The 24,295-nt window shown below is 38.1% G+C and overlaps 1 protein-coding gene and 1 pseudogene across 7 annotated transcripts in view; both read right to left on the bottom strand.

Moving 5' to 3' along the window:
* The window catches only part of LOC106051310 (EF-hand calcium-binding domain-containing protein 4B-like), a 38,619-nt gene extending 20,151 nt beyond the window's left edge, over positions 1 to 18,468 (bottom strand). For 2 of the 7 annotated variants that reach the window (XR_008780308.1, XM_056045029.1), the window contains exons 1-8: positions 18,289 to 18,468; positions 14,098 to 14,248; positions 13,537 to 13,708; positions 6,413 to 6,474; positions 5,117 to 5,223; positions 3,711 to 3,857; positions 893 to 983; positions 95 to 190 (exon numbers count right to left, since the gene is read on the bottom strand). Coding sequence is in view for 6 of the 7 variants with exons in the window: in XM_056045029.1 (XP_055901004.1) it covers positions 95 to 190; positions 893 to 983; positions 3,711 to 3,857; positions 5,117 to 5,223; positions 6,413 to 6,474; positions 13,537 to 13,708; positions 14,098 to 14,241 (819 nt within the window). In the remaining variant the exon portion in view is untranslated. Of the gene's footprint in view, positions 1 to 94; positions 191 to 892; positions 984 to 3,710; positions 3,858 to 5,116; positions 5,224 to 6,412; positions 6,475 to 13,536; positions 13,709 to 14,093; positions 14,249 to 15,480; positions 15,499 to 18,288 lie in introns of those variants that run through there. The other 5 variants (XM_056045027.1, XM_056045025.1, XM_013206476.2 and 2 more) reach the window with 4 other exon arrangements.
* Positions 18,469 to 20,198: 1,730 nt separating this feature from the next.
* On the bottom strand, positions 20,199 to 23,059 carry LOC129928770 (uncharacterized; annotated as a pseudogene).
* Between the last annotated feature and the right edge of the window lie 1,236 nt (positions 23,060 to 24,295).

The raw sequence follows: 24,295 nt of genomic DNA on the forward strand, positions 1-24,295 counted from the left end.
AAAAAGGTATATGATTAGAAAGTTTGGCCAAAAGATCTACAAATAGAAATTCTAATGAAAAGATGTTACTGCTAAAACTGTGTTGTACATGTACCTCTTGGTGTTTTGTCAAAATTTCATGTAGTTGTCTCTCTTTCTCCTCCAACTGTTGCTCTAATTCTGTTCTGACCTGTTTTTCTTTGGCCTTTTCCTAAAGTAAATGAAAAAAAAAAGTAATTTTTTGTTTTTGTTTTAACACCAGAGAAATAAAAAAAAATGGTAACCTATACACAGCTATGTCATACTGTTAATAAAAATTAAAAGGAAAAGCAAAGTGTAATCTGATTTATTGACATGTAATATTTTGTTTATTTATAAAAACTATACAAAATTATACCCAATGTTTTTTAAGTTGGTTTATATAAAGGCCTTACTGTCTGTAAGTAAGCAGCATTACATCCTTTTCTTTAAAATTAAACTTTGTGTTAGATAATCAAAACAAAACATTCTCAGGAGAGAGAAAAAAGTAGTAATCATATACTACTTGAAAATTGAAAAGTACCAATGAATTACTACTACTACTACTAATAATAAGGCTTATTACTAATGAATTACTAATGAAATGCTAAATGGAAGAGGATACTTATGAAATCTTAATGAAAGTTGTATGGAATCCTAAATAAAATGTGAAAAGTACTAATGAAATCCTAAATAGAAGGTAAAAAGTAGGCCTACTAAAAGAAATTCTAAATGGAAAATGAAAAGCACTGATAAAATCCTAAACAGAAGGTGAAATGTACCAATAAAATCCAAAATGAAATTTGAAAAGTACAAATGAAGTTTTAAATGAAAGTACTAATGAAATCCTTAACAAAAATGTCAAAAGTACTAATGAAAGCCAAAACAATCTTGCCTCCATCAGAATTCTTTCTCTTTCTTGTTTTATCTGCAGCTCCATTTCTTCATACAGTTTTTTCACTTCTTTCTCATGTTCATTATTTTTGCTTTGAAATAAAGTTATTCTAGGTTAGTTTTAATTTAAAGACATAAGCCCTCCCTCCAATCATTCCCACTTTCACGTTCACGCTCATTTGATTTCAGCCTAACTTTTCACTCAACCGATTCAAAGTCTCTGTGCGATTCTCTCCCCTTAAATGCAGTACAACTTTATGGTCGTCACCAAACTCTCGCTCTATACAGACCATACATAGATATAGATCTACATGGTTGTATATGTCCTACACGATAAATCTATTGAGGAATACCACAGGTCTCATTAGGTCTGTCACAGTTTGATGGATGGCATTCGTAAAGGGGGAAAGGGGAGGCTATACATACTTGACACATTGGCAACAGCGCAAGAAATGACCTGCACGACATGGCCTAAATTGTGCCGATGTGCCTAAACTCAAACTCAATTGTATGCGTGTTACTAGACAAAGAAGCGAGTCTACAGATCTAAGTCATAACGTTAAGAGACTATCGGTCGTGAGAAAATGGGATATACATACACACACTCTCCACCCCGCCACGCATACACACAAACTCATCACGACCTGATCGAAGCGACCTGATCGAAGCGCAAAGAAGCTTGTAGCTAATTAGCTTTTTACTCACAGACCTGAAACAACAAACTATATATATATATTTAGGCTAATACACTAGATCTATAAACTTTCGACTTTCAGTAACCTAGTGATGTCACATTTACAAGTAACTCCAAGAGTACATTGAATTCTGCCTACAACTGTGTTTCCTAAAATTAGTTGACTAATTTATGATTTGACTAATCACTAACACATCCTGGACCTCTTTGACAGGCAAGTAGCTAGACACATTCTCTCTCTCATTCCCATTCAATTTCTCTATGTCAATAGCAGAGTTTAAGTATTCTATTAACACGCATGACTTGATACACATATGGATACGCGTAGATTCTAGGACGTACCGGTAATTGTGTTATTTTTTAAGCAAGCGTGAATGAAATAGAATATATAAGTCTAGTTTACTCGAGATTAACATATGCATATCTGATTAAAAATATAAAACAAAACAACAAAAAAATGAAACTAATACGATATCTACACAATAATACAGATCCACTAATAGATGTAGATTCTAAATCTACCTGTTTAAAAGAAAATCACACTAATCCACAAAAGGAATAGATCTACATATTTGTTAAGAAACAACGGTAGAAGATATGTTAGTTGAAATTCTAACAAGTGTACCTTCCTTGCAAGCCTTTCTATTTCTATATTACTTATCGCCCCAACCCGGTTGTAAGTGCGATCATACACAACGAATATCTACATAAGGCCAATTGTTGAACCTACAGCACATTAAAGGTCGCTGTATTAAGGAACATAATTCAGGGGGTGACCTAGATTCAGCTGAAGTGGCTAGACACTAGTCTCGGATATGGAAAAAAAAAACACTAGGCGATCTGGCTAACGTCTGTATATGAATACACAAGATCTCAATGTGCACTTTATGCAACGGATGGCTCCTACTAGCACCACGTGTGTGTGTGTGTGTGTGTTGGTTTTGTTGAGTGTGTTGGTGATGACATAAGAACTGAGAGAGAGAGAGAGAGAGAGAGAGAGAGAGAGATGGTTAGTTAGAGAGTGAGAATGTGTAAGCCTTTTAAAACCTGCCAGATCCATATTATAATTTAGCTTTATTGGAGTACGTCTTTAGGTTTAAGTCTTAAAGTCTAATAACAAAATTGGAAGGTCACGACAATGACCAGTCATCAGAACTTGTCTTAAACGTAACACAAGCCCAGTCGTCTCAGGGCTCTAAAAGCTTTTCTGTCCCAATCTGTACATCTAAAGAACCGGAGGTCCAGTCTATTGTTAATACCCTAGTCAACTTGCAAGTTTTGAGTAGCAAGTGATTAGTAGACAATTTTATTAGTTTTATTCTCAGACTACTTTAGTAGTTTTATTCACATTACTCATTACCGCAGAGTCGTAGCTAGGGTGGGGGAGGAGGGGGAGAATTTGAAAATCCCCACCAGGGCCCCCACTTGAGGAAGGCCCTCAAATGAGTGTTTTTACATTAAATGTTACATAAACTTACTAAATAAATCGATTCCAGTCCTGAGAGAGTGAGGGTAATCAAGTTTGTGATACACTTAAATTTTATAGTTGAACCACTCTTCCTGTATTGTTCCCTGATAACTACCAAGTTTATGTTTTTCATTTCCACTTTTTCCCTTTAAAAGTAATTTCTTTCCAGTGCTTATCTGACAACGTGTTTGATTAATGCAAGCTATTTGATATAGCTGTCATGTCAAATGTTTGAGGCTATAGTCATAGAATGGTTAATATGAATCAGCAAAAAGTATTGAATAAAACCAGTTCACAGGCAGGCCGAACAATGATATATATTTTATCATTTTTAATTTCAAGAACTATATAATTTATTCTGGTTATAGTAATTCGTACAAATTTATAGCCCATTTAAAAAAAAATTAAACACAATAAAAGAAACACCAGAACTGACAGTAACATTTCATGTTTTGATTGAAATGTTGAGAATCGCTGATGTTGCCAGTACAATGACTTTTATTAAGTTCGTCCACATTGGTTGGATGATGACCAATTTTGTTATCCAGGGGGCTTAGTAATGTTAATATCCTGCAGTAACTGAGTGACACCTATTTATCAAATGTAATACCCAGATAAATTATCTAGACTGTGCCAAGAAACCATTCAATGTACTACCTCAACAGAGCTGCCTCTAGTGACTGAAAGTCCACCTTAGATCTCTTGATGTCACTGGCCACACGCGCAATGAACTCTTCAAAAGTACTGGCCATGTCCGGCTCTTCGTGGTGAAGTTTTTGCCACATCGCTTTGATAATGTCCTCGCTACAAGAAGAGTTTGAAACACAATGACAAACAAGACGTTTATTAACCAGAAACTAATGGGACATTTTGCTCACTTGCCTCCTCACCATCCCATCTCTCTCTCCCTAGGACTCTCTTCCTCTCTCCCTTCATCCACCACCCTTTTACTCTCCCTCTTGCTCTCCCCTCTTTCCCTATACCACTATCTCTCCCTCCACCACCCACTCCCTTTATCTATTTTTCCGTTTCACTCTCCTCCCTCCTCTCCTCTATTCCTCCATTTTGTTCCCTTCCTCTTTCCCACCACCACATCCCTCCCTCTTGCTCATCCCTCTTTCCTTATCCCACTCCCTTTAGCTATCTTTCCGTTTCACTCTCCTCCCTCCTCTCCACCTACCTCTCACTCTCTCTCTCTGTCACTACTTGTTCCACAACAAAGAGTCTACATCAGAATCTAAAGAGGGAACTCTCAATCAAGATGGAGAACTGTTCTCGTGCAATGGTAAAACTTTTCATCCGCTCTTAGTTTATACACAAAACTTTCATTTTAATGTTTTTGTTCTACATTTACATTCAGAACTTCAGGAGAAGATCTTAAAGGAGAGGATCTTAAGTTTAGGAGAGGATCTTAATTTTGGGGAGATTTCTGTTATAATTTTAATGAAGTGTTTTCAGAGATTGGAACGATCCTCTTAATTCTCTCTCTCTCTCGTCTTTTAGTATTTTTTCTGTCACTCTTTAAGCCCTTCACAAATTTCGACGCCATCTTTGTTTCTCCTTCATTCTCTTTGAAAGGTATTCTTTATCATAATAATCACCATTTCTAGCCTTCAAAACCCAGAAGCCAAACTGCCGTCTTAACTGTACGTGATATTATACAAGTTGTCCTACTTTTATAATACATTAATAATATTCGCAAAATCAACTGAGCTGGCATATTTTCTCGATTTTCTTATATGGCGAAACAAATATATAGGCCTAGCTAGCTTATGGTGTATCCAGGTGAGAGAATAAAGCCAGTGTTGTTAAGCTGTTTTTCAAAAGTTATATGGTAATTTTTGTGCAGTTTTTAGCACTGCAGAATCAAATTGTGTAAGCTACTTCATTTGTAGTTGAATATCAATGGGTGGCAACATTGAAATTAAATTTAGCTTTAACATTACTTATTTTATCGTGGAAATTTTACTGTATTGGCTAACAGAAAACACCCACATTCAAATTGTCTATATCTTCTAATTAAAACCCAGTAGATTGTTTATTCTCTACCCAGATCTACCCACTCTTGAAATACATGGACAGCGCCGATGTGATGCAACATTTCTTTAAAATGTTTCTCTTCCAAAGCAGGGTCTGCAACTCCAGCCTCACCCTCGTACAACGTAGTCTCCTTCAGAGAGAAAATAAAAAGAAATTGTCAATGCAAGGGAGACAATCAAAAGATTAATATTTCGTGTAAATTATTAGAGTTTCTTCCCTTTATCTTTTTTTTTTTTCTTCTTCTTGAAACTGTCAGGTAGATTTGGGCCTTCGGCTCTTGGAACATCAGGTCAGCAAAAGTGAACAAGATCTCCCTCTCACCGGCCAGAATATCTACCAAGCGGTGCAATCTACCAAGGTTCTCGTCCCCCAAAATACTCATCAAAACGTTAAACCTATCAATTTTTGTTTGTTTGTTTGTCTTTTCCGCTTTGAGCATGATTACGTTTTCTTCTGTTACACTCTCTTCACGGGTGGATGGTCGGAAGGAAATTCTCGAAAATGGCAGAGAAGTTGATGGAGCATGACGCTAATAACGAAAACGTCGTGGGTTCGATCCCTAAATCGATCCAATCTGTTTTTATTTTAAAATAAAGTAGGAATCGATTGTTTTTGTTTACATTTCTATTCTACTTGTTTTCAATTGTGTGCATGTAACGCTTAAAAGCCGAACTTATGAACTGAGTTTTACTTACCATGTCATGTTTATTCATAATTTGTTAACTTCAAACCATCATTTATGTTTCATTAGTTTAATTACTACTACTAGCTATCTCTACGTTATTTATTAATGTCGTCTTATTGTATAGTTAGAGATACATGCAATTTAAATTAAGGTCTTTGTCTTTGTGAGAAGCCCCGGGCTGTAATTATGTGTTAACCCTAAATATAGAATTATTTGTGAGAACTATTATGGGAATGTAGGCGAGGTCTGGGTGTGGGCGTGTAATCACGTGACCCTGGGTGGCGATGCGGGAATAGATAACTATACTGGTTTGAACGCTCTTTTTTTCCCCATAGAGTGAGGGATGGCAAAGCAGATGTAAGCTTGGTAGACCTGGTCGCTGCTTATTATAGGGTTGGGGTCAATGATTCGAATCCCCGTCTGGGTCTATTTATGTTTCGCCCCATTTTCTTCACCTTCTTCTCTTAATAACATTGGTACCTTGGTGCTGCTATTATTCTATGTCACATGTCATGTTTTTTTTTTATAATTTTTTCAGCGTAACCTTGACAACGAGGAGACAGGGTCCTAGGTGAAATATCAACATAGATTTAGATTTTTAGATCTAGTTCTAGGAAGGCAAAACAATGCTCACCTCATTCTCCTCGTCATAGTGTTCCCGGGAAGCAGACGGTGATCGTATGCCAAGAAAACTTCCTGTAAAAGAAATTGATAATCTCTCTACAAAACAAAGAAAAATTGATTTCGTAAAGTTGATTTCGGACTGAGTCTGTGATTGGGCACTTCAAAATTCAAATCATTTTGCCTAAATAATTTTAATGATATCTCCTTTAACAATGATCAGAAGTATCCAATCACAGAAAGTTACACTCTGTGTTCAGTTTTAGAACATGTAACCGGAGGAACCTAAGTACAGTAACAATAATTCAATTTATAGAGTGCTGTTGATAAAGCATAAGTAAAGTATCCTTTTCAGACAATGCGATCTATAGGGAAACATGGTTCAAACCCCCCCCCCCCCCCGAAATGAAATCCCCCCCTTCGTTTAAAACCCCCTACCAGGGGGGTTCGAGTTTAAAATCACCTACCAGGGGGGTTTGAGTTTAAAACCCCCCTACCAGGGGTTTTCGCAGTTAAATTCCCCTCTTCTATAAAACAAAACAAAAAATGCAAACGACAATCCCCCAAATTTCACGAGCACAGTTAAGAAAGATTTTGATTTTCAAATCCCCTCCAAAATTTACGATACCCCCTCTTCAATATGAAAAAAATAAAATTACTCACTCAAAATTCTATGAGCTTACCCAAAGGGGTTTTGAGTTAACCCCCACCCCCTCTTCAGTAGGGTTTGAAGCTAAAAAATACCTCTTCAATACCCTGTATAAAAAAACGCAAATTACGCTCTCAAAATGTTATTAGAGTAGCTAAATGGGTTTTGACTCAGTTTTGAATTTAAACCCCCCTTCAGCGGGGTTTGAAGCTAAATATACCTCTTCAATATGAAAAAAAAAGCAAATTATGCACTCAAAATATTATGAGCGTAGCTAAATGGATTTTGACACAGTTTTGAGTTTAAACCCCACTTCAGCGGGATTTGAAGGTAAAAATTACCTCTTTAATATTAAAAACAAAGCAAATTATACACTCAACATGTTATGAGTGTATTCAAAGGGGTTTTGAGTTTAAACTCCCCCCCCCCCAGTGGAGTTTGAAGCTAAAAAATGCCTCTTCAATTTAAAAAAAAGAAAATTACACACTAAAATTATTTGAGCATAGCCAAGACAATTGAGGGTTTTGATTTTAAATCCCTCTCCTACAGATGGCTTTTTTTTTTTTAGAGTTTAAAACCCCTCCATATGGTTTTGAGTTTAAAATCCCCCTACAGAGCGTTTTGAGGTGGAAAACATCTATCTTCAATATTATTCTAAAGCAAACTACAGTTACTATATTCTATGACCGTAGCTAAATGGAGTTTTGAATTTAAAAAAAACATAACTCCAGAGATTTTTTAGTTTAAAACCCCCAACAGATGATTTTGACGATAAAATTCCCTTTTCGATATAAAATCTAAAGCAAACTACAGTCACCTAATTCCAACAGCGTATTCAAGAGGTTACACATTTCTACCAATGGCGGGGCTCCATTAATAAATTGCAGTGAAAAGTCATCTGTCGAAATTGAAAAACACTAAATGTGGCTCAACAAAGATGGCTAAGACAGATTTTAGGAGTCAGTTATAGAGATCGGGTCTAAATCAAGGAAATCCTATGCTGAACTGGGAGTCAACCCCTTAGTAAGATTGTGACAGAGCGTCGCATAAGGTTTGTGGGGCATGTTCTCCGACAAAATGAATTACGCATACGAAGAGTTGCGATGACATCCAAGTACAACTTGGCGCCACACATTCATGGAGGTCCTTAGAGCATGTGGAAAGAGGCTTCAGACATTACCAGTGACAGATTTTTGTGGAAACAGCTATACGGCAAATGCGCCGAACGGCGCGGGAGGGTCTAAGTCAGTAAGAATAGCGCATTAGGTTTTTGAAATAGTAGATACCTCAGAATATGCATTTTGTTGGCTTTCAATATCAGATATAGTGCTTGGCGGCGGGGCTCCGCCCCGCGCTAGGGGAGCTCCTATCGCTCCCCCAGACCTCTTGCTGGCAATGGCAGTGAGTCTACAATTTTCCCACTTCAGGATGAACATATTCTAGGGCCCAATAAACGTCTTTCGAAAGAATGTAATAAAGATTATGTACACACACGCACACATACATACATATAAATATATTTTTTCGCGAGGAGGGGGGGTCGGGGGGAAGAAAAAAATCCACCCCCCCCCCCGAAATAAATCCTGGTTACGCCCATGTTAGGGAAGATGATGTAATGATCATCTGTTTTTTTAGCACGCGGTTAATGACCAACCTTTTTACTTTCCCCAACTAATGTCAGGAGCACAGTAGAATTGGGCGCGTCTTAAGAATCCCGAAATTAAAAAATCCCAGAGTCTGCACCAAGATTCGAACATGGGACTCCTAGGTTCGGAAGTGAAAAATCAGGCCCACTGTTGTAGGATAATGGGATTAAAGGAAACAGCATAAAGCATTATGTAGGATAATGGGATTAAAGGAAACAGCATAAAGCATTATGTAGGATAATGGGATTAAAGGAAACAGCATAAACCAGAGGTTTTCAGAGATTTTAGGTCTGGAATGTAATAATCTTCATTTTTAAAGGAATTCTAGATCTGGAATATAATAATCTTTATTCCTGGAGGAATTTTAGGTCTGGAATGTAATAATCATTTTTTTCTGAAGGAACTTTAGGTCTGGAATGTAATAATCTCCATTTCTGAAGGAATTTAAGGTCTGGGATGTGATAATCTACATTTATGAAAGAACGTTGAAACTTATAGGTCAAAGTTTAAAGTCGATCGGAAGCGAGTTCCAAAAAGAAAAAAAGAAGGTAAAAAGTGGGCTCACGACAGCAGCTGACACAAAATAAAAGACAGTGGCAATAATTAAAGCTTTTGACATTTTGTTGAAAATGCAATGTCATTTATTTACAAGTCTGCTAGCATAGAGTGTTAGCCAGTTATTTTTTATTGTTTTTTTTTTTAAATATTTTAAAAGCCTTTTTCATGTCATCTAAGTTCCTTTTAGTTTGCATTTATCTTGAACTTATATTAGTATATAATTACATTTGTGTTAAAATATGTGTTTAATGTTAGGGCCATAAGGGTAGAGAGTTTAGTGCGCTGAGCTAAAATTCTTGGGCTCAAATTCTAGTGGATCTGAGATATTAAATCTGGATTAGAGAAGTTTCCCAGCCATGTCAGGTCTAAGTCTAACCATCTCTAAGTGTTACTTAGAATGTGTTGGTACAGTTCAGCGTTATGTTAGTCACACAACACCATGACAAATAGTGATCAGAAACCAGGCAACATTAGGTGAATTAAATGAATTAAAAAAAAAAAGAAAAATGTCTTTTCCTCTATCTCAAAAGTAGAAGTATGAAGAAAACACATTCATCGCCTCTTTAACTGGACATATATTACACAATTCCTTGAATGTATTAGACTTCTATATACAGGCTGGGCCTTTTCAAAGTAGCTATTTTAAAAAGTGACAGAATGAACAACATCCGAATTAATGGCTGTGTTTTTGAAAACAGATGTGTACAGAAAATGATTTCTTCTTTGAGATCCAGCATCTTTACACATCTATTGATTAGTTATTACCACAAGCGTTACTCTGTTCATAGTGACGTCAGCAAGCTCTTTTTACATTTTTCTTCTACAACCGTGATGCTATCCTCAGCCCATTCCTATGATATTTCCATACGTTTTATTTCGGTAACATGAAGCTGCTTATGTTGTGTCACACATCAGAGTGATGACCTTGACAATGTCTCAAACCTGTGATATCGCTAGACGAAGAACGTTTTCTAAAAAAAAAAAAGTCTGACTTCACCTTGGCACACGTCTACATTATATTTAGTGCCTTTATTTGTAGAAAAAAAAATGATCTTAATATTGGCCCGTTGCACATGACGATCAATGCTATACGATCAATGCTATACTAAGCGCCTATCTAGTGTTAAAATTGTTTTTCTTTATATCTAGATATAATTCTAGTATTAAAACATTACAACTTGAAAAGAAATAGATTTTAGATATAGCGAGATCAATATTATTAAATTATTGACCAACAATGATGGTCCCTTCACCTATATGCATCAAAGTCCTGGACCCTATATTCCCGCCACATCAAAAAGCTCAACTCCTTCCGCCTACGCTGTCTAAAGAAAATTCTACAGTTGTCTTACGTGACAGTACAAAGGTTCCCATTTCGATGAACGGGACATGTAGTCCGCATGCCAGACAATCGCCTTCCCAGACGACTTCTGTACGGGGAGCTGTGTGCAGGAAAGCGCTCCCAGGGGGGTCAATACAAGCGCAACAAAAAGGCACCCTTAAGAGCTCCTTCAAGGAGTGTGATATTGACATTCACGGCTGGGAAGTACTAGCTCTCGATCGCTCCTCATGGCGTGGAAGAGTGGCCAGCGTGAAAGAGCGCCGAACCAACAAAAAGCTGAGAGCAGAAGCAGGCCTATCTGCAATTGACCATACCTACCCATGCCACGTATGCGGCCGGCTTTTTTAAAGCGAGAATTTGATTTTACAGTCATCTTCGAGTTCATAGGATATGAGAATTTGATTTTACAGTCATCTTCGAGTTCATAGGATATGAGAAATTGATTTTACAGTCATCTTCGAGTTCATAGGATATGAGAATGTGATTTTACAGTCATCTTCGAGTTCATAGGATATGAGAAATTGATTTTACAGTCATCTTCGAGTTCATAGGATATGAGAATTTGATTTTACAGTCATCTTCGAGTTCATAGGATATGAGAAATTGATTTTACAGTCATCTTCGAGTTCATAGGATATGAGAATTTGATCATCTACCATCACGAAGGAGGGGCTATATTAACAATTAAATTATTACTTATTATCTAGATCTGCTTTTGAATTATTTTTTTAAAAATAATAACTCAAAAGTATGCTGGGAAGGATTAAAGAAAATAACAGGCTGCGCCTAAAGACGAGAACGACTTTCAGTGGATGATGAGGAGAAATTCGCCAATGAACTAAATGAGTTTTATTCTCGTTTCGATAAAGAAGATTTTGTTGACCCACAGAAAGAAATTTTCAACACTCTGACCAAAGAAAAACAAGAACCTTACGTCAATTTTGTAACTGAAGATGATGTGACCTTATTGTTTAAAAGAGTAAACGTAACAAAAGCTTCTGGACCAGATATAATTAGTGGCAAGCTGATCAAGCGGAACAAATCTCTTTTATCTTCTCTCACATCTTTAACTACTCGTTGCAAACGTACGTAATTCCACACATCTGGAAAACTTCAGAGATCGTACCAGTACCAAAGAAACCAAAAATAGATAGCTTAAATGATTTCCGCCCAGTAGCAGTAACACCTATAGTTATGATATGTTTTGAAAAATATATGCTTAAACAACTTGTAGCAAAAGTCAATAACAGCCTAGAGCCTCACCAATTGGCTTATAAAGCAGCCAGGGGAACTGAGGATGCAATTATATTGTTTTTGGACATGCTTTATAAGCATCTCGATACACCCAAAATCCTCTTCGTAGATTTCTCCTCGGCTTTCAATACCATACAGCCACATCTAATGATAAACAAACTGAGTAACTTAAATGTAAGCCCTTACGTACAAGCTTGGGTTCCAAACGTTTAAACCCAACGTCCTCAGTCAACAACGCCAAATCGTCAACTTGCTCCACAAGGTTGTGTGCTTTCTCCTGTACTGCATATTTCTTCACACTAATGATATAAGAAGCATCTATGACTCAGTTATCAGAAGACGAAACTCAGTATCGAAGCTCGATAGAAGAGTTTACAAACTGGTGCACTGACAACTTTCTAGAACTGAATGTCACAAAAACTAAAGAACTTATTTTGATTTCAGAAACAAAAAACACACGATACACGAACTGCAGATAAACACTACATCTATAGAACAAGTGGAGGCATCTAAATAAATACTACATCTATAGAACAAGTGAAGGCATATAAATAAACACTACATCTATAGAACAAGTGGAGGCATCTAAATAAATACTACATCTATAGAACAAGTGGAGGCATCTAAATAAATACTACATCTATAGAACAAGTGAAAGCATATAAATAAACACTTCATCTATAGAACAAGTGAAGGCATATAAATAAACACTACATCTATAGAACAAGTGAAGGCATATAAATAAAAACTACATCTATAGAACAAGTGAAGGCATATAAATAAACACTACATCTATAGAACAATTGAAGGCATATAAATAAACACTACATCTATAGAACAATTGAAGGCATATAAATAAACACTACATCTATAGAACAAGTGAAGGCATATAAATAATCTAGGCGTTATCATTGATAACAAGATCTCATGGGAAGGGACCACCTTGGAACTCTGATAAAGAAAACAGCCCATAGACATTTTTTTCTATACAAACTCAATAGCTTTAAACTAAATAAGAAGATCCTAGATACTTTTTACGGCGCGACTATACAAAATCTGCTAACATACGGAATAACTTGTTGGCAAGGTAACACTTCATCTAAACTGTTGCGCCGTCTAGAAAACATCATAAAAAGGGCATCAAAAATTACACGCACAACATTGCCACATTTAAAGGAACTTTTTGAACAAAAGTGTCTAAGAAAAATCGAAAAAATCATGAAAGACAACGGCCACCCGCTCCGTCAGAACTACGTCAGGTCGTCGCGAAGTGGGAGACTGCTGTCAATCAAAACAAGAACAGAGCGGTACAAAAACTCGTTCGTTCCTTATTCGGTCAGACTATATCAACGCCACGTTGATCAGGAAACATGAAAAGGACCAAGATACCTGTGTGTAATCGCTGAATGAACTCTTTATGTTGTGTCTGTTCTATTTATGTGTATGTTTCTGTTGTCTTGTCTTTATATGAGAAATGAGTCCTTGTAATCACAGCGAATTTCCATGCCCATGGGGATCAAAAAAACAATCTTAGTCTTAGTCTTTTATTTGCAAAATTTAGGCTACATTTAATTTAAGCATTGTTGAATTACTCTCCCCCATGACGATCTTGGACTTTGTGGTAATTTACACCAATTTGTTGGTCGTTAGACTCTAAAAACCAAATGTTATAATTAGATCTGACTTACCGAATCCCTCCGTGAATTCTTCTAGTGTTAAAAATCCATTTCCATCATTATCCAGTGAGTCAAATACAACTTCTAGTTGGTCGGGAGAAACGGGAAGTTCCGCTCTCAGCCTTTGCATATCTGATTTATTTATAAATCCTTTTTCTTCCTTGTCACATAAACGAAACAGTTCCTAAGTGTACAAATAAAAACAATAACTCCATTTTAAAAGAAATAAAACACACTTAACTCCAAGTACAATTGTTTCATTCATAGATTAGAAGTGTCAGGCAGAATGTTAAATTACTAGAGAGTCTCTAAGATGTTTAAATGTTAAATGACCAGTGTGTTATGTAGATGTCTAATGTTAGATGACCAGTGTGTTATTACATTAATATGTCTAAATGTTAAATGACCAGTGTGTTATGACATGAATATGTCTATATGTTAAATGGCCAGTGTGTTATGTAGATATCTAAATGTTAAATGACCAGTGTGTTATGTCATGAAGATATCTAAATGTTAAACTGAGACATCTGCTAAATGGATAGGCTATAACAGTTGAAACTAAATACAACCTACTCCAGCTTTCTGTGCCATCAACTCCTGCATGCTATCCAACATGTCCTGGTTGGGTTCTGTCATCATGTCAGGCATGTTCTCTGATAGGTCAAGGTTAGGCTCAATCGTGCCATCACCATTCAAAGACTTCTCTAATGAGTCCATCTTGGCTCTATTCCAGGAGAGAAAAAAAAAAGACTGCATTAAACACACGTGACCTAATTAGCTACAGATAGTGCCAGAGTTATAAGTTTTCATTTCAGTTTATTTACTGTTGCATTTGTCACCACAAGCAAAGGGGCATAACTGTAGTCTCGTGTGTTATTGGTCCTAGCTCATAATGTAACGAGACACAATAAACAATCGTCTATTTGTCACCCTATTAGAAAATAATAATAAGGCTTGTCTTCGAGTCCGAAGATTAGTGAGGAATGCAGTATTTTCCGTGGCTGCCTAGCCAGACGGTTATCATCTTCCCTTGAAAGTGAGGCGTCATTTGATAATATATTACCCAGATATGTGAAGTGGTCTACCACGTTAAGGGTCTGTCCGTTTACGGTGATCTTTGGGCTGAGTAGGCTTTATTGGGTGACTTCTGGAACATGACTTCTGTTTTCCCGAGGTTTATAGATAGACCGAAAGAGGCAGCAGCGTATGAAAATTCGTTGACCACGTTCTGGAGATCATGTTCATTGTGAGCTAGCAGGGCGCAATCATCGGTATAGAGAAGCTCCGTTATGACCATCTCCTGTGTTTTTTGTATAGGATAGTAGACGTCGAAGATTGAACACATATTATTATTAGACCAATTATTATATTATTTTTATGTAAGACTCGTGTTTAAGTATAAAATGAAAAGAAAAGTATTAATACACTTTAGTCAACAAAATGAACAAAATATTTAATATTATGTACATTATAATTACAAAGCTTTAATCAACTCACTCTGTCTGTCTGGTAACCAGTTTGTGCACGTTATTTCTCCCACACCCAATCTCGGATGAAGGTGACATTTTGCACAATTATTTTCTTTTATCTGACAAAACAAAAATCAATTAAAAAAACTAACCAATTAGTTAATTAACAATTGGTAATTAATTATTTTGTTTGTTATATCGAGCAAGTGAAAGAAATTGTAATTGACTGAAGCGGTGGTATAAGCTGTTACTTTTGCATCAACTTTCAACAATACACAACCTTTATGTTAATGCTGACTAATGCAACAGTAACGTCTGTACTTTATAAGATAAGATAATAAATCTTGCTCGTGTGTTTCAACTAGCACGCGAAGCCTGGTTATGGTCAAAGTATTTAAGATATCACGTTTTTGTAATATTTATAACTAAAACAACAGCGTTACTATAACAACAGAAACACAACATCGGCGAGTGTACATAATCTTACGTAGCTCTCTTCCCCTGCAAGGAAATGTTTTCCTCTTGGAGTCTCTACTACGTTTTAAATCACATTTGACGTCATTCATCTGTCGCACGTGCACATTCAAAAGTTGGACCGTTGAAAGATGTGGCATCATCTGCACCCACGCAGGCACGACATGGCCTAAATTGTGCCGATGTGCCTAAAATCAAAATCAAATCAAATCTGCACCCACACAAGCAAGATCTCAGGCTTTAAGAACAAAACTATTTCCTATAGAGATCTAGAGGGAGTGAACTCGTTTTAACATCTGTCGTATTGATTCTTGTGTAGTTATTGAACATCTTGACTACACACCGACGCGACTGCCTGACAGATTTAGCAGTTTTACAAGTCAATAGAGTTTAGTAAAAGTAAAAAAAAATTGGAGTTAGTTACATAGACTCCCATAGTGCTAAGTTATTGCAACATCATGTTTCATTAGAACACATCAGCATGGCACACACATACTGAATTATATAACATACATATAGCAAAAAAAAGTAAAGTTCCCCTTTCAGATCTTGCTATCTATAGGGCAGATAATGATAAGATCTTCTGTTTCTATGACCCACAGTTAACGAGGGTGTCATATGGCCAACACAACGACCAACCGCCTTTACTTTTCCCCAGCTAATGTCAGGTACCCATTAGAGCTGGATAAAGGCACAAAGTCTTATAAACCTTTCTTCCCTGGTGCCATTACGACATGGGACATGCTACCTGAATCATCCAGGAGAAACCAATAACTTGGTAGAGAGTATAAGCTTCTTATTAACATGCACGACACTAGATTGGCCCATGGATACGCATATTGTCGGTGCGTAGATTATGGCATTCTAGCACCAATGTGTATTAAGTGCACAATTTGTGAACGCACTTTCTTTTTGTTGCCTTGCTTGTAAGCTGATGGAGTGTTTTTGTTATGCTGGTGTAACGTTTGTTGAGATTCTTCTGTGTTCCCCTGTTTAGGGTGAGTATCTAAGGCATAAATGCGTTTCGCAGTTGTTTTGATGCCATAGTGATAGTATACTAGACTTTTTTAGTTTGTCTTTACTTTGTCTTTACAGGGAGTTAGTTTGGGATTGGAAGTCTACGCTGGTGACTAGAGACAGCAGTGTGTTGTGTTGTGGTTTTCGAACATTAATGTGTACGTTGTGGGACAGCAAGCTGTAGAATTATTATTTAATTAATAGATCCACAGTATTATAATGTTCATCATAACTTAAAGTCCTATCATTAAACATTTACATTGTCAACAGTGAGTCACTTATTTATTGCAAGCACGAAGGTGCCTGGTTGAATGTCAGGGGCCCGGGCAAACGAGCTAAGGCCTTAACATAACCCTGACACATATAAGTAGATATCTTCTATATTGTATAAATGTCTGTAATTTATAAGATAGATAAGAAGTGTCAATTACCAAGGTACAGCACTAGCAATAGGATAACGAAAGGGGAAAAGACGCTATTGGTTTTGTGTGAAATGTCTGTCCGTCCCGTTTAGATCTCGTTAACTAGAAAACATAGTGAAAATCCGACATCATAATATTTTAGTCCATTCAAAGTTCTGATGCAGCGGCTACTTTTTTCTTTTCTAAAAGCGAAAATATCTAATTTTTTTATATCACTTATGCAAACAGTTTTTTCATAAAAATACAACACTTTTACAACTATTCACTATTAATAGTAACACACGAGAGGCTCTTTAGTAGGGGAGAGAACATATTGCCATATTTTGAACACATTTATGCAAATGGTTTTAGGCTTTTTGTTTAAAATATTTTTTTTCTCATTTGTATTGCTACGTTATTTAAGTTCTGTCCTACTAATTACTAGATTTACGCAAAAATAATGTTTTTTAAAGAGAAAAAATCTATTTAAGATGCATATAAGTTGGGCATAATTTAAAACAACAATTAATTAGTAGGTTTTCATATTATCGCGTGAACTGCAACGCGATAGTCCACAACAGTGCTTATAACTTAGAGGATTTGAATAAGAGATTGGCCCTTTTCAAAACAATTAGATCAATTAGATATTCACTATAAGACATCAGTTAGGCCAGGTTCACATCTAGCTTCACATTCACTTTCACAATTACTTTGGTCTGCTGGACCGCTGGGGCACCACATAAGATCTGTTAACCTTCTCTCTCCAGCCTTCTCTGTCATTTGTCTTTGATATAATTTCATTCTGATAATATTGAAACCTGCCTTTTTACCTACCTGGGTGGACCACTTCGGGGGCCGATTTTGAGTTTGTGTTTCCACACAAACTGTCTTTGTAACCTTGTTGTTGTTTTTTTTGCATATATCTATTACTAGTTTAATGTAGCACGAAACTCGGGGGGGGGGGGGGAGAATATTTTATTGCTGGAAAGAAAAAAAAAACACTTGTGATCAAGAGTCTCATTAGTTGGACGAAGTAGCGTCTCTTTGTATTTCAAAAGCAGATATCAAAACTTTGTAATAACAATAAAATAAACTTTCTATGATTGGTCTAGATCTCTGTCTTCTGAAGTTTGAACGTACAATGCTAATGAAAATAAACTTTCTATGATTGGTCTAGATCTCTGTCTTCTGAAGTTTGAACGTACAATGCTAATGAAAATAAACTTTCTATGATTGGTCTAGATCTCTGTCTTCTGAAGTTTGAACGTACAATGCTAATGAAAATCTCAGATGAATAAAAATGCTCAATGTCATTATCCCTCTAGGAAAGTAAAAAAAATATATGTAAACAGTTGGACAATTACATCACATGTCCAGGAGACGGACAGAAAAACTTTACTTACTTTTAACACTTAATTATCACAGCAAATTAATACGACATGAGAACAAAGTCCAGAGGATTGAAGTGTAGGAAATGACCAGCTTGGAGACAAAGACACGTTTTCACTCCTTTAACTACGACAATGAAATCACAACATCCTTCGGACTAGTCGGTTAATGAGCAGCATCTGCAACATGTGTTGCCTTTGAAGGGGCGTCGACGTAGAAAACTTAATCTTACTCACTCCATCGATCCTCCCCCCCTTTCCTCGGCTCGTGCACTCCCCTACCCGCCCCCGATCATACATTCTGCTTATAAACACCCAGTTTGAGGTCACCAGTAAATATGGCATGTTTGATGCATTCACGACAGTTTATATTCGCTTGGACTCACATTTGTTGATTTACTTAGCTATAGGACAGAAGTCGAGGTCGAGGGGGGTTCAGACGCAATCTGAAACCTGTTTTTACAGCCCTCGCGGTCTATTGTGTTTGTACTGTTTGTCCATCAGTCTAACACGCAATAAATCATATATTAAAGAGTTATTAAAAGTGTATTTTATAACCTCCTTCAGTCGCGAAACGACTATCATCTCATAGAAATGAGAGGAATGCCTGGCATAAGCTATGGCCAGAACGATGTCTCCCACACGACTAGTCCTGCCCTCTCAACAAAGCTAATCTATCCAAAGGGACGGCAGATGCCTGGTGTTAGCGGCGTCGCAGGCTCTGCCAGGGTTTAGCACTGTGTGCTGCAAACTGCTTAAGAGTTGCCGCCTAGCCGAATTCTATTTTTTCCTCAGAGTTGACTCTCAAAGCCTTTCCAATGTTTGGGCATAGCTGCAAGGCAGCAGAGGTTTGAATTCAGAGTTTTCCTTCTCCTAGGTGGGTAACTAGCCATGGCTAACGAGATCTTCATGCCCGAAGTTTACTGGTTTAGGCACCAGTTACTCGCCTTAGCCCCTTCTCCTGTCAGTGAAAACAGTTCCGTTGGACTCAATATCTGAGCCACACATCCCCCCGTCGTTCTGTGGGAAATTCGGACTAGAATATAGATTATCTTCCAATTTGAAGGAACATACAAAACATGTCAAACATTTTACAAGAAAAAACTTTTAACAACATTGAATGAAAATTTCCGCTTTTAGACCTTGCGATCTTTGGGTCAGATGATGTAAACGTCATCTGTTTCTATGACCCACGATTAACGAGGGTGTCATGTAGCCAGCACAACGACCTTTACTTTTCCCTAACTAATGTCATGTACCCATTTTAGCTGGGTAGACTCAGAGAAAAATCCCAGTCTTCACCAGGATTCGAACCCAGGACCGAAGTCAGGCGCTTTACAGCTCAACCATCGCGCCTCCAACGACATTGCTTTTGACTCATGCCTATGAAAAAAGGTGTGCGCTATTAGTAGGACTTGAAATTAAAGTCATATAGTGGTTTCAATGCTGCATCCTTAACAGATTGAGAGGCCAGTTACACTCTGAAGTCATTACATTGCTACACTCAACAAGGAGAAATAAATGTTTTCGCAGTTCGATCTCCCACAGATGGCTGCAATATGGCGAAGGAATATCTACCTTGCTTTCGATCGATAATATCCCTCAGTTAATAAGTTATTCCGTTTTATTTACCTGCGTGTTTGTAGTTTGTACCTCTGGCCAAGTTATCACAGTCTTGGAGTACACACGTTGACCTGTGTTTTGTGTACAAAACAAAAGCAACACAGTGTATGTAAGTGTGTCTATGTGTGTGTGTCGGTGTGTAATAAAAAAAACAAAACTAAAACAACTTTGCAGTGGAACGGTATGCAGATAAATCTCCTTTCACTCAAGGGAAACAATTCGCAAAGCAATGAATTCAAAGAAAAAAATGTTTTTTTTTGGTTCGTGCACGCTTATATTTGTGTGTTTATTTATGTGTCTACTCAAAGGTCAGTTGTTGGTCGTCTATGGCTTGTCCAGGCATCTTGCTTGACATTTTCTAACAGACACACTACAACAGAGAAGTTAGTTTGTTGACTGTATGATGTGTAGACAGAGAGAATAGGAGGTGATCAGACTCGCACTTGAAGGCTGACATCCCTTGCAGCGTCTCCCCCCGCACCCTTTTTTTTTTCTTTTTTACACCCGAATTTTTTTTTTCCATAGTTAACAATTAGAAGAAGTGAACGAACATCGAAAAGACCAAAACATTTTTTATTGTCGTATCTGGGTGTATCCGAATAATAGATGTCTCTGGGTGTAGTCACATGATAGACGTCTCTGGGTGTAGTCACATGATAGACGTCTCTGGGTGTAGTCACATGATAGATGTCTCTGGGTGTAGTCACATGATACACGTCTCTGTGTGTAGTCAAGTGATACACGTCTCTGTGTGTAGTCAAGTGATAGACGTCTCTGGGTGTAGTCACATGATAGACGTCTCTGGGTGTAGTCAAATGATAGACGTCTCTGGGTGTAGTCAAGTGATAGACGTCTATGTCTGTAGTCACACGATAGACGTCTCTGGGTGTAGTCAAGTGATAGACGTCTCTGGGTGTAGTCACATGATAGATGTCTCTGGGTGTAGTCAAGTGATAGACGTCTCTGTGTGTAGTCAAGTGATAGACGTCTCTGGGTGTAGTCACATGATAAACGTCTCTGAGTGTAGTTAAATGATAGACGTCTCTGGGTGAAGTCCCATGATAGACGTCCCTGGGTGTAGTCACATGATAGACGTCTCTGGGTGTAGTCAAGTGATAGACGTCTCTGGGTGTAGTCAAGTGATAGACGTCTCTGGGTGTAGTCACATGATAGACGTCTCTGGGTGTAGTCAAGTGATAGACGTCTCTGTCTGTAGTCACCTGATAGAGGTCTCTATCTGTAGTCAAGTGATAGACGTCTCTGTCTGTAGTCACCTGATAGACGTCTCTATCTGTAGTCACATGATAGATGTCTCTGTCTGTAGTCACATGATAGACGTCTCTGGGTGTATTCAAGTGATAGACGTCTCTGGGTGTAGTCACATGATAGACGTCTCTGGGTGTAGTCACATGATAGACGTCTCTGGGGTGTAGTCAAACAAAAGACGTCTCTGTCTGTAGTCACATGATAGACGTCTCTATCTGTAGTCACATGATAGACGTCTCTGTCTGTAGTCACGTGATATACGTCTATGGGTGTAGTAACATGATAGACGTCTCTGGGTGAAGTAAAAAAAATTAGACATCTCTGGGTGTAGTCAAGTGATAGACGTCTCTGTCTGTAGTCACATGATAGACGTCTCTGTCTATAGTCACACGATAGACGTCTCTGGGTGTAGTATAGTGATAGACGTCTCTGTCTGTAGTCACATGATAGACGTCTCTGGGTGTAGTCAAGTGATAGACGTCTCTGGGTGTAGTCAAGTGATAGACGTCTCTGGGTGTAGTAACATGATAGACGTCTCTGGGTGAAGTAAAAAAAAATTAGACATCTCTGGGTGTAGTCAAGTGATAGACGTCTCTGTCTGTAGTCACATGATAGACGTCTCTGTCTATAGTCACATGATAGACGTCTCTGGGTGTAGTATAGTGATAGACGTCTCTGTCTGTAGTCACATGATAGACGTCTCTGTCTGTAGTCACATGATAGACGTCTCTGTCTGTAGTCACATGATAGACGTCTTTGGGTGTAGTCAAGTGATAGACGTCTCTGGGTGTAGTCAAGTGATAGACGTCTCTGGGTGTAGTCAAGTGATAGACGTCTCTGGGTGTAGTCAAGTGATAGACGTCTCTGGGTGTAGTCAAGTGATAGACGTCTCTGGGTGTAGTCAAGTGATAGACGTCTCTGGGTGTAGTCACATGATAGATGTCTCTTGGTGTAGTCACATGATAGACGTCTCTGTGTGTAGTCAAGTGATAGACGTCTCTGGGTGTAGTCACATGATAGACGTCTATAGGTGTAGTAACATGATAGACGTCTCTGGGTGAAGTAAAAAAATAGACGTCTCTGGGTGTAGTCAAGTGATAGAGTCTCTGTCTGTAGTCACATGATAGATGTCTCTTGGTGTAGTCACATGATAGACGTCTCTTTGTGTAGTCAAGTGATAGACGTCTCTGGGTGTAGTCACATGATAGACGTCTCTGTCTGTAGTCACATGATAGACGTCTATAGGTGTAGTAACATAATAGACGTCTCTGGGTGAAGTAAAAAAAATAGACGTCTCTGGGTGTAGTCAAGTGATAGAGTCTCTGTCTATAGTCACATGATAGACGTCTCTGGGTGTAGTATAGTGATAGACGTCTCTGTCTGTAGTCACATGATAGACGTCTCTGTCTGTAGTCACATGATAGACGTCTTTGTGTGTAGTCAAGTGATAGACGTCTCTGGGTGTAGTCAAGTGATAGACGTCTCTGGGTGTAGTCAAGTGATAGACGTCTCTGGGTGTAGTCAAGTGATAGACGTCTTTGTCTGTAGTCACACGATAGACGTCTCTGGGTGTAGTCAAGTGATAGACGTCTCTGGGTGTAGTCACATGATAGATGTCTCTGGGTGTAGTCACATGATAGACGTCTCTGTGTGTAGTCAAGTGATAGACGTCTCTGAGTGTAGTATCATGATAGACGTCTCTGGGTGTAGTCACATGATAGACGTCTCTGGGTGTAGTCACATGATAGACGTCTCTGGGTGTAGTCACATGATAGACGTCTATGGGTGTAGTCACATGATAGACGTCTCTGGGTGAAGTAAAAAAAAAATAGACGTATCTTTGTGTAGTCACATAATAGACGTCTCTGGGTGTTGACAAATCTGTGTGTAGTCGCATAATAGACGTCTCAGGGTGTTGTCAAATCTGTGCGTAGTCACATAATAGACGTCTCTGAGTGTAGTAACATGAAAGACGTCTCTGGGTGAGGTCAATTAATAGACGTATCTGTGTATAGTCACATAATAGACGTCTCGACTCTGGGTGTTGTTAAATCTGTGTGTAGTCACATAATAGACGTCTCGACTCTGAGTGCTGTCAAATCTGTGTGTAGTCACATAATAGACGTCTCTAGGTGTTGTCAAATCTGTGTATAGTCACATAATAGACGTCTCTGGGTGTTGTCAAATCTGTGGATAGTCACATAATAGACGTCTCTGGGTGTAGTCACACTATATACGTCTCTGGGTGAAGTAACATGATAGACGTCTCTGGGTGAAGTCGCGTGATAGACGTCTCTGGGTGTAGTCACATAATAGACGTCTCTGTGTGTAGTCACATGATAGACGTTGCTGGGTGTAGTCACTTAATAGACGTCTCTGGGTGTAGTCACATGATATACGTCTCTGGGTGTAGTCAAGTGATAGACGTTTCTGGGTGTAGTCAATTAATAGACGTCGCTGGGTGTAGTCACATAATAGACGTCTTTTGGTGTAGTCACATAATAGACGTCTTTTGGTGTAGTCACATAATATCCGTCTCAGGGTGTAGTCACATGATAGACGTCTCTGGGTGAATCCACGCGATAGACGTCTCTGGGTGAAGTAACATGATAGACGTCTCTGTGTGTAGTCCCATGATAGACGTCTTTGTGTGTAGTCACATAATAGACGTCTCTGGGTGTAGTCACATGATAGACGCCTCTGGGTGTAGTCAAATAATATCTGTCTCAGGGTGTATTCACACGATAGACATCTCTGGGTGTAGTAACATGATAGACGTCTCTGGGTGTAGTCACATAATAGACATATCTGTGTGTAGTCACATAATAGACGTCTCTGTGTGTAGTCACATGATAGACGTCTCTGTGTGTATTCACATGATGGACGTCTCAGGGCGTAGTCGAATAATAGACGTCTCTGGGTGTAGTCAAATCATAGACGTCTCTGGGTGTAGTCAAATGATAGACGTCTCTGGGTGTAGTCGAATAATAGACGTCTTGGGTGTAGTCAAATAGTCACATGATAGACGTCTCTGTGTGTAGTCACATGATAGACGTCTCTGTGTGTAGTCAAATAAAAGACTTCTCTTGGTGTAGTCACATGATAGACGTCTCTGGGTGTAGTCGAAAAATAG

The sequence above is a fragment of the Biomphalaria glabrata genome, chromosome 10, assembly GCF_947242115.1.
Source record: "Biomphalaria glabrata chromosome 10, xgBioGlab47.1, whole genome shotgun sequence".
Lineage (NCBI taxonomy): Eukaryota > Metazoa > Mollusca > Gastropoda > Planorbidae > Biomphalaria > Biomphalaria glabrata.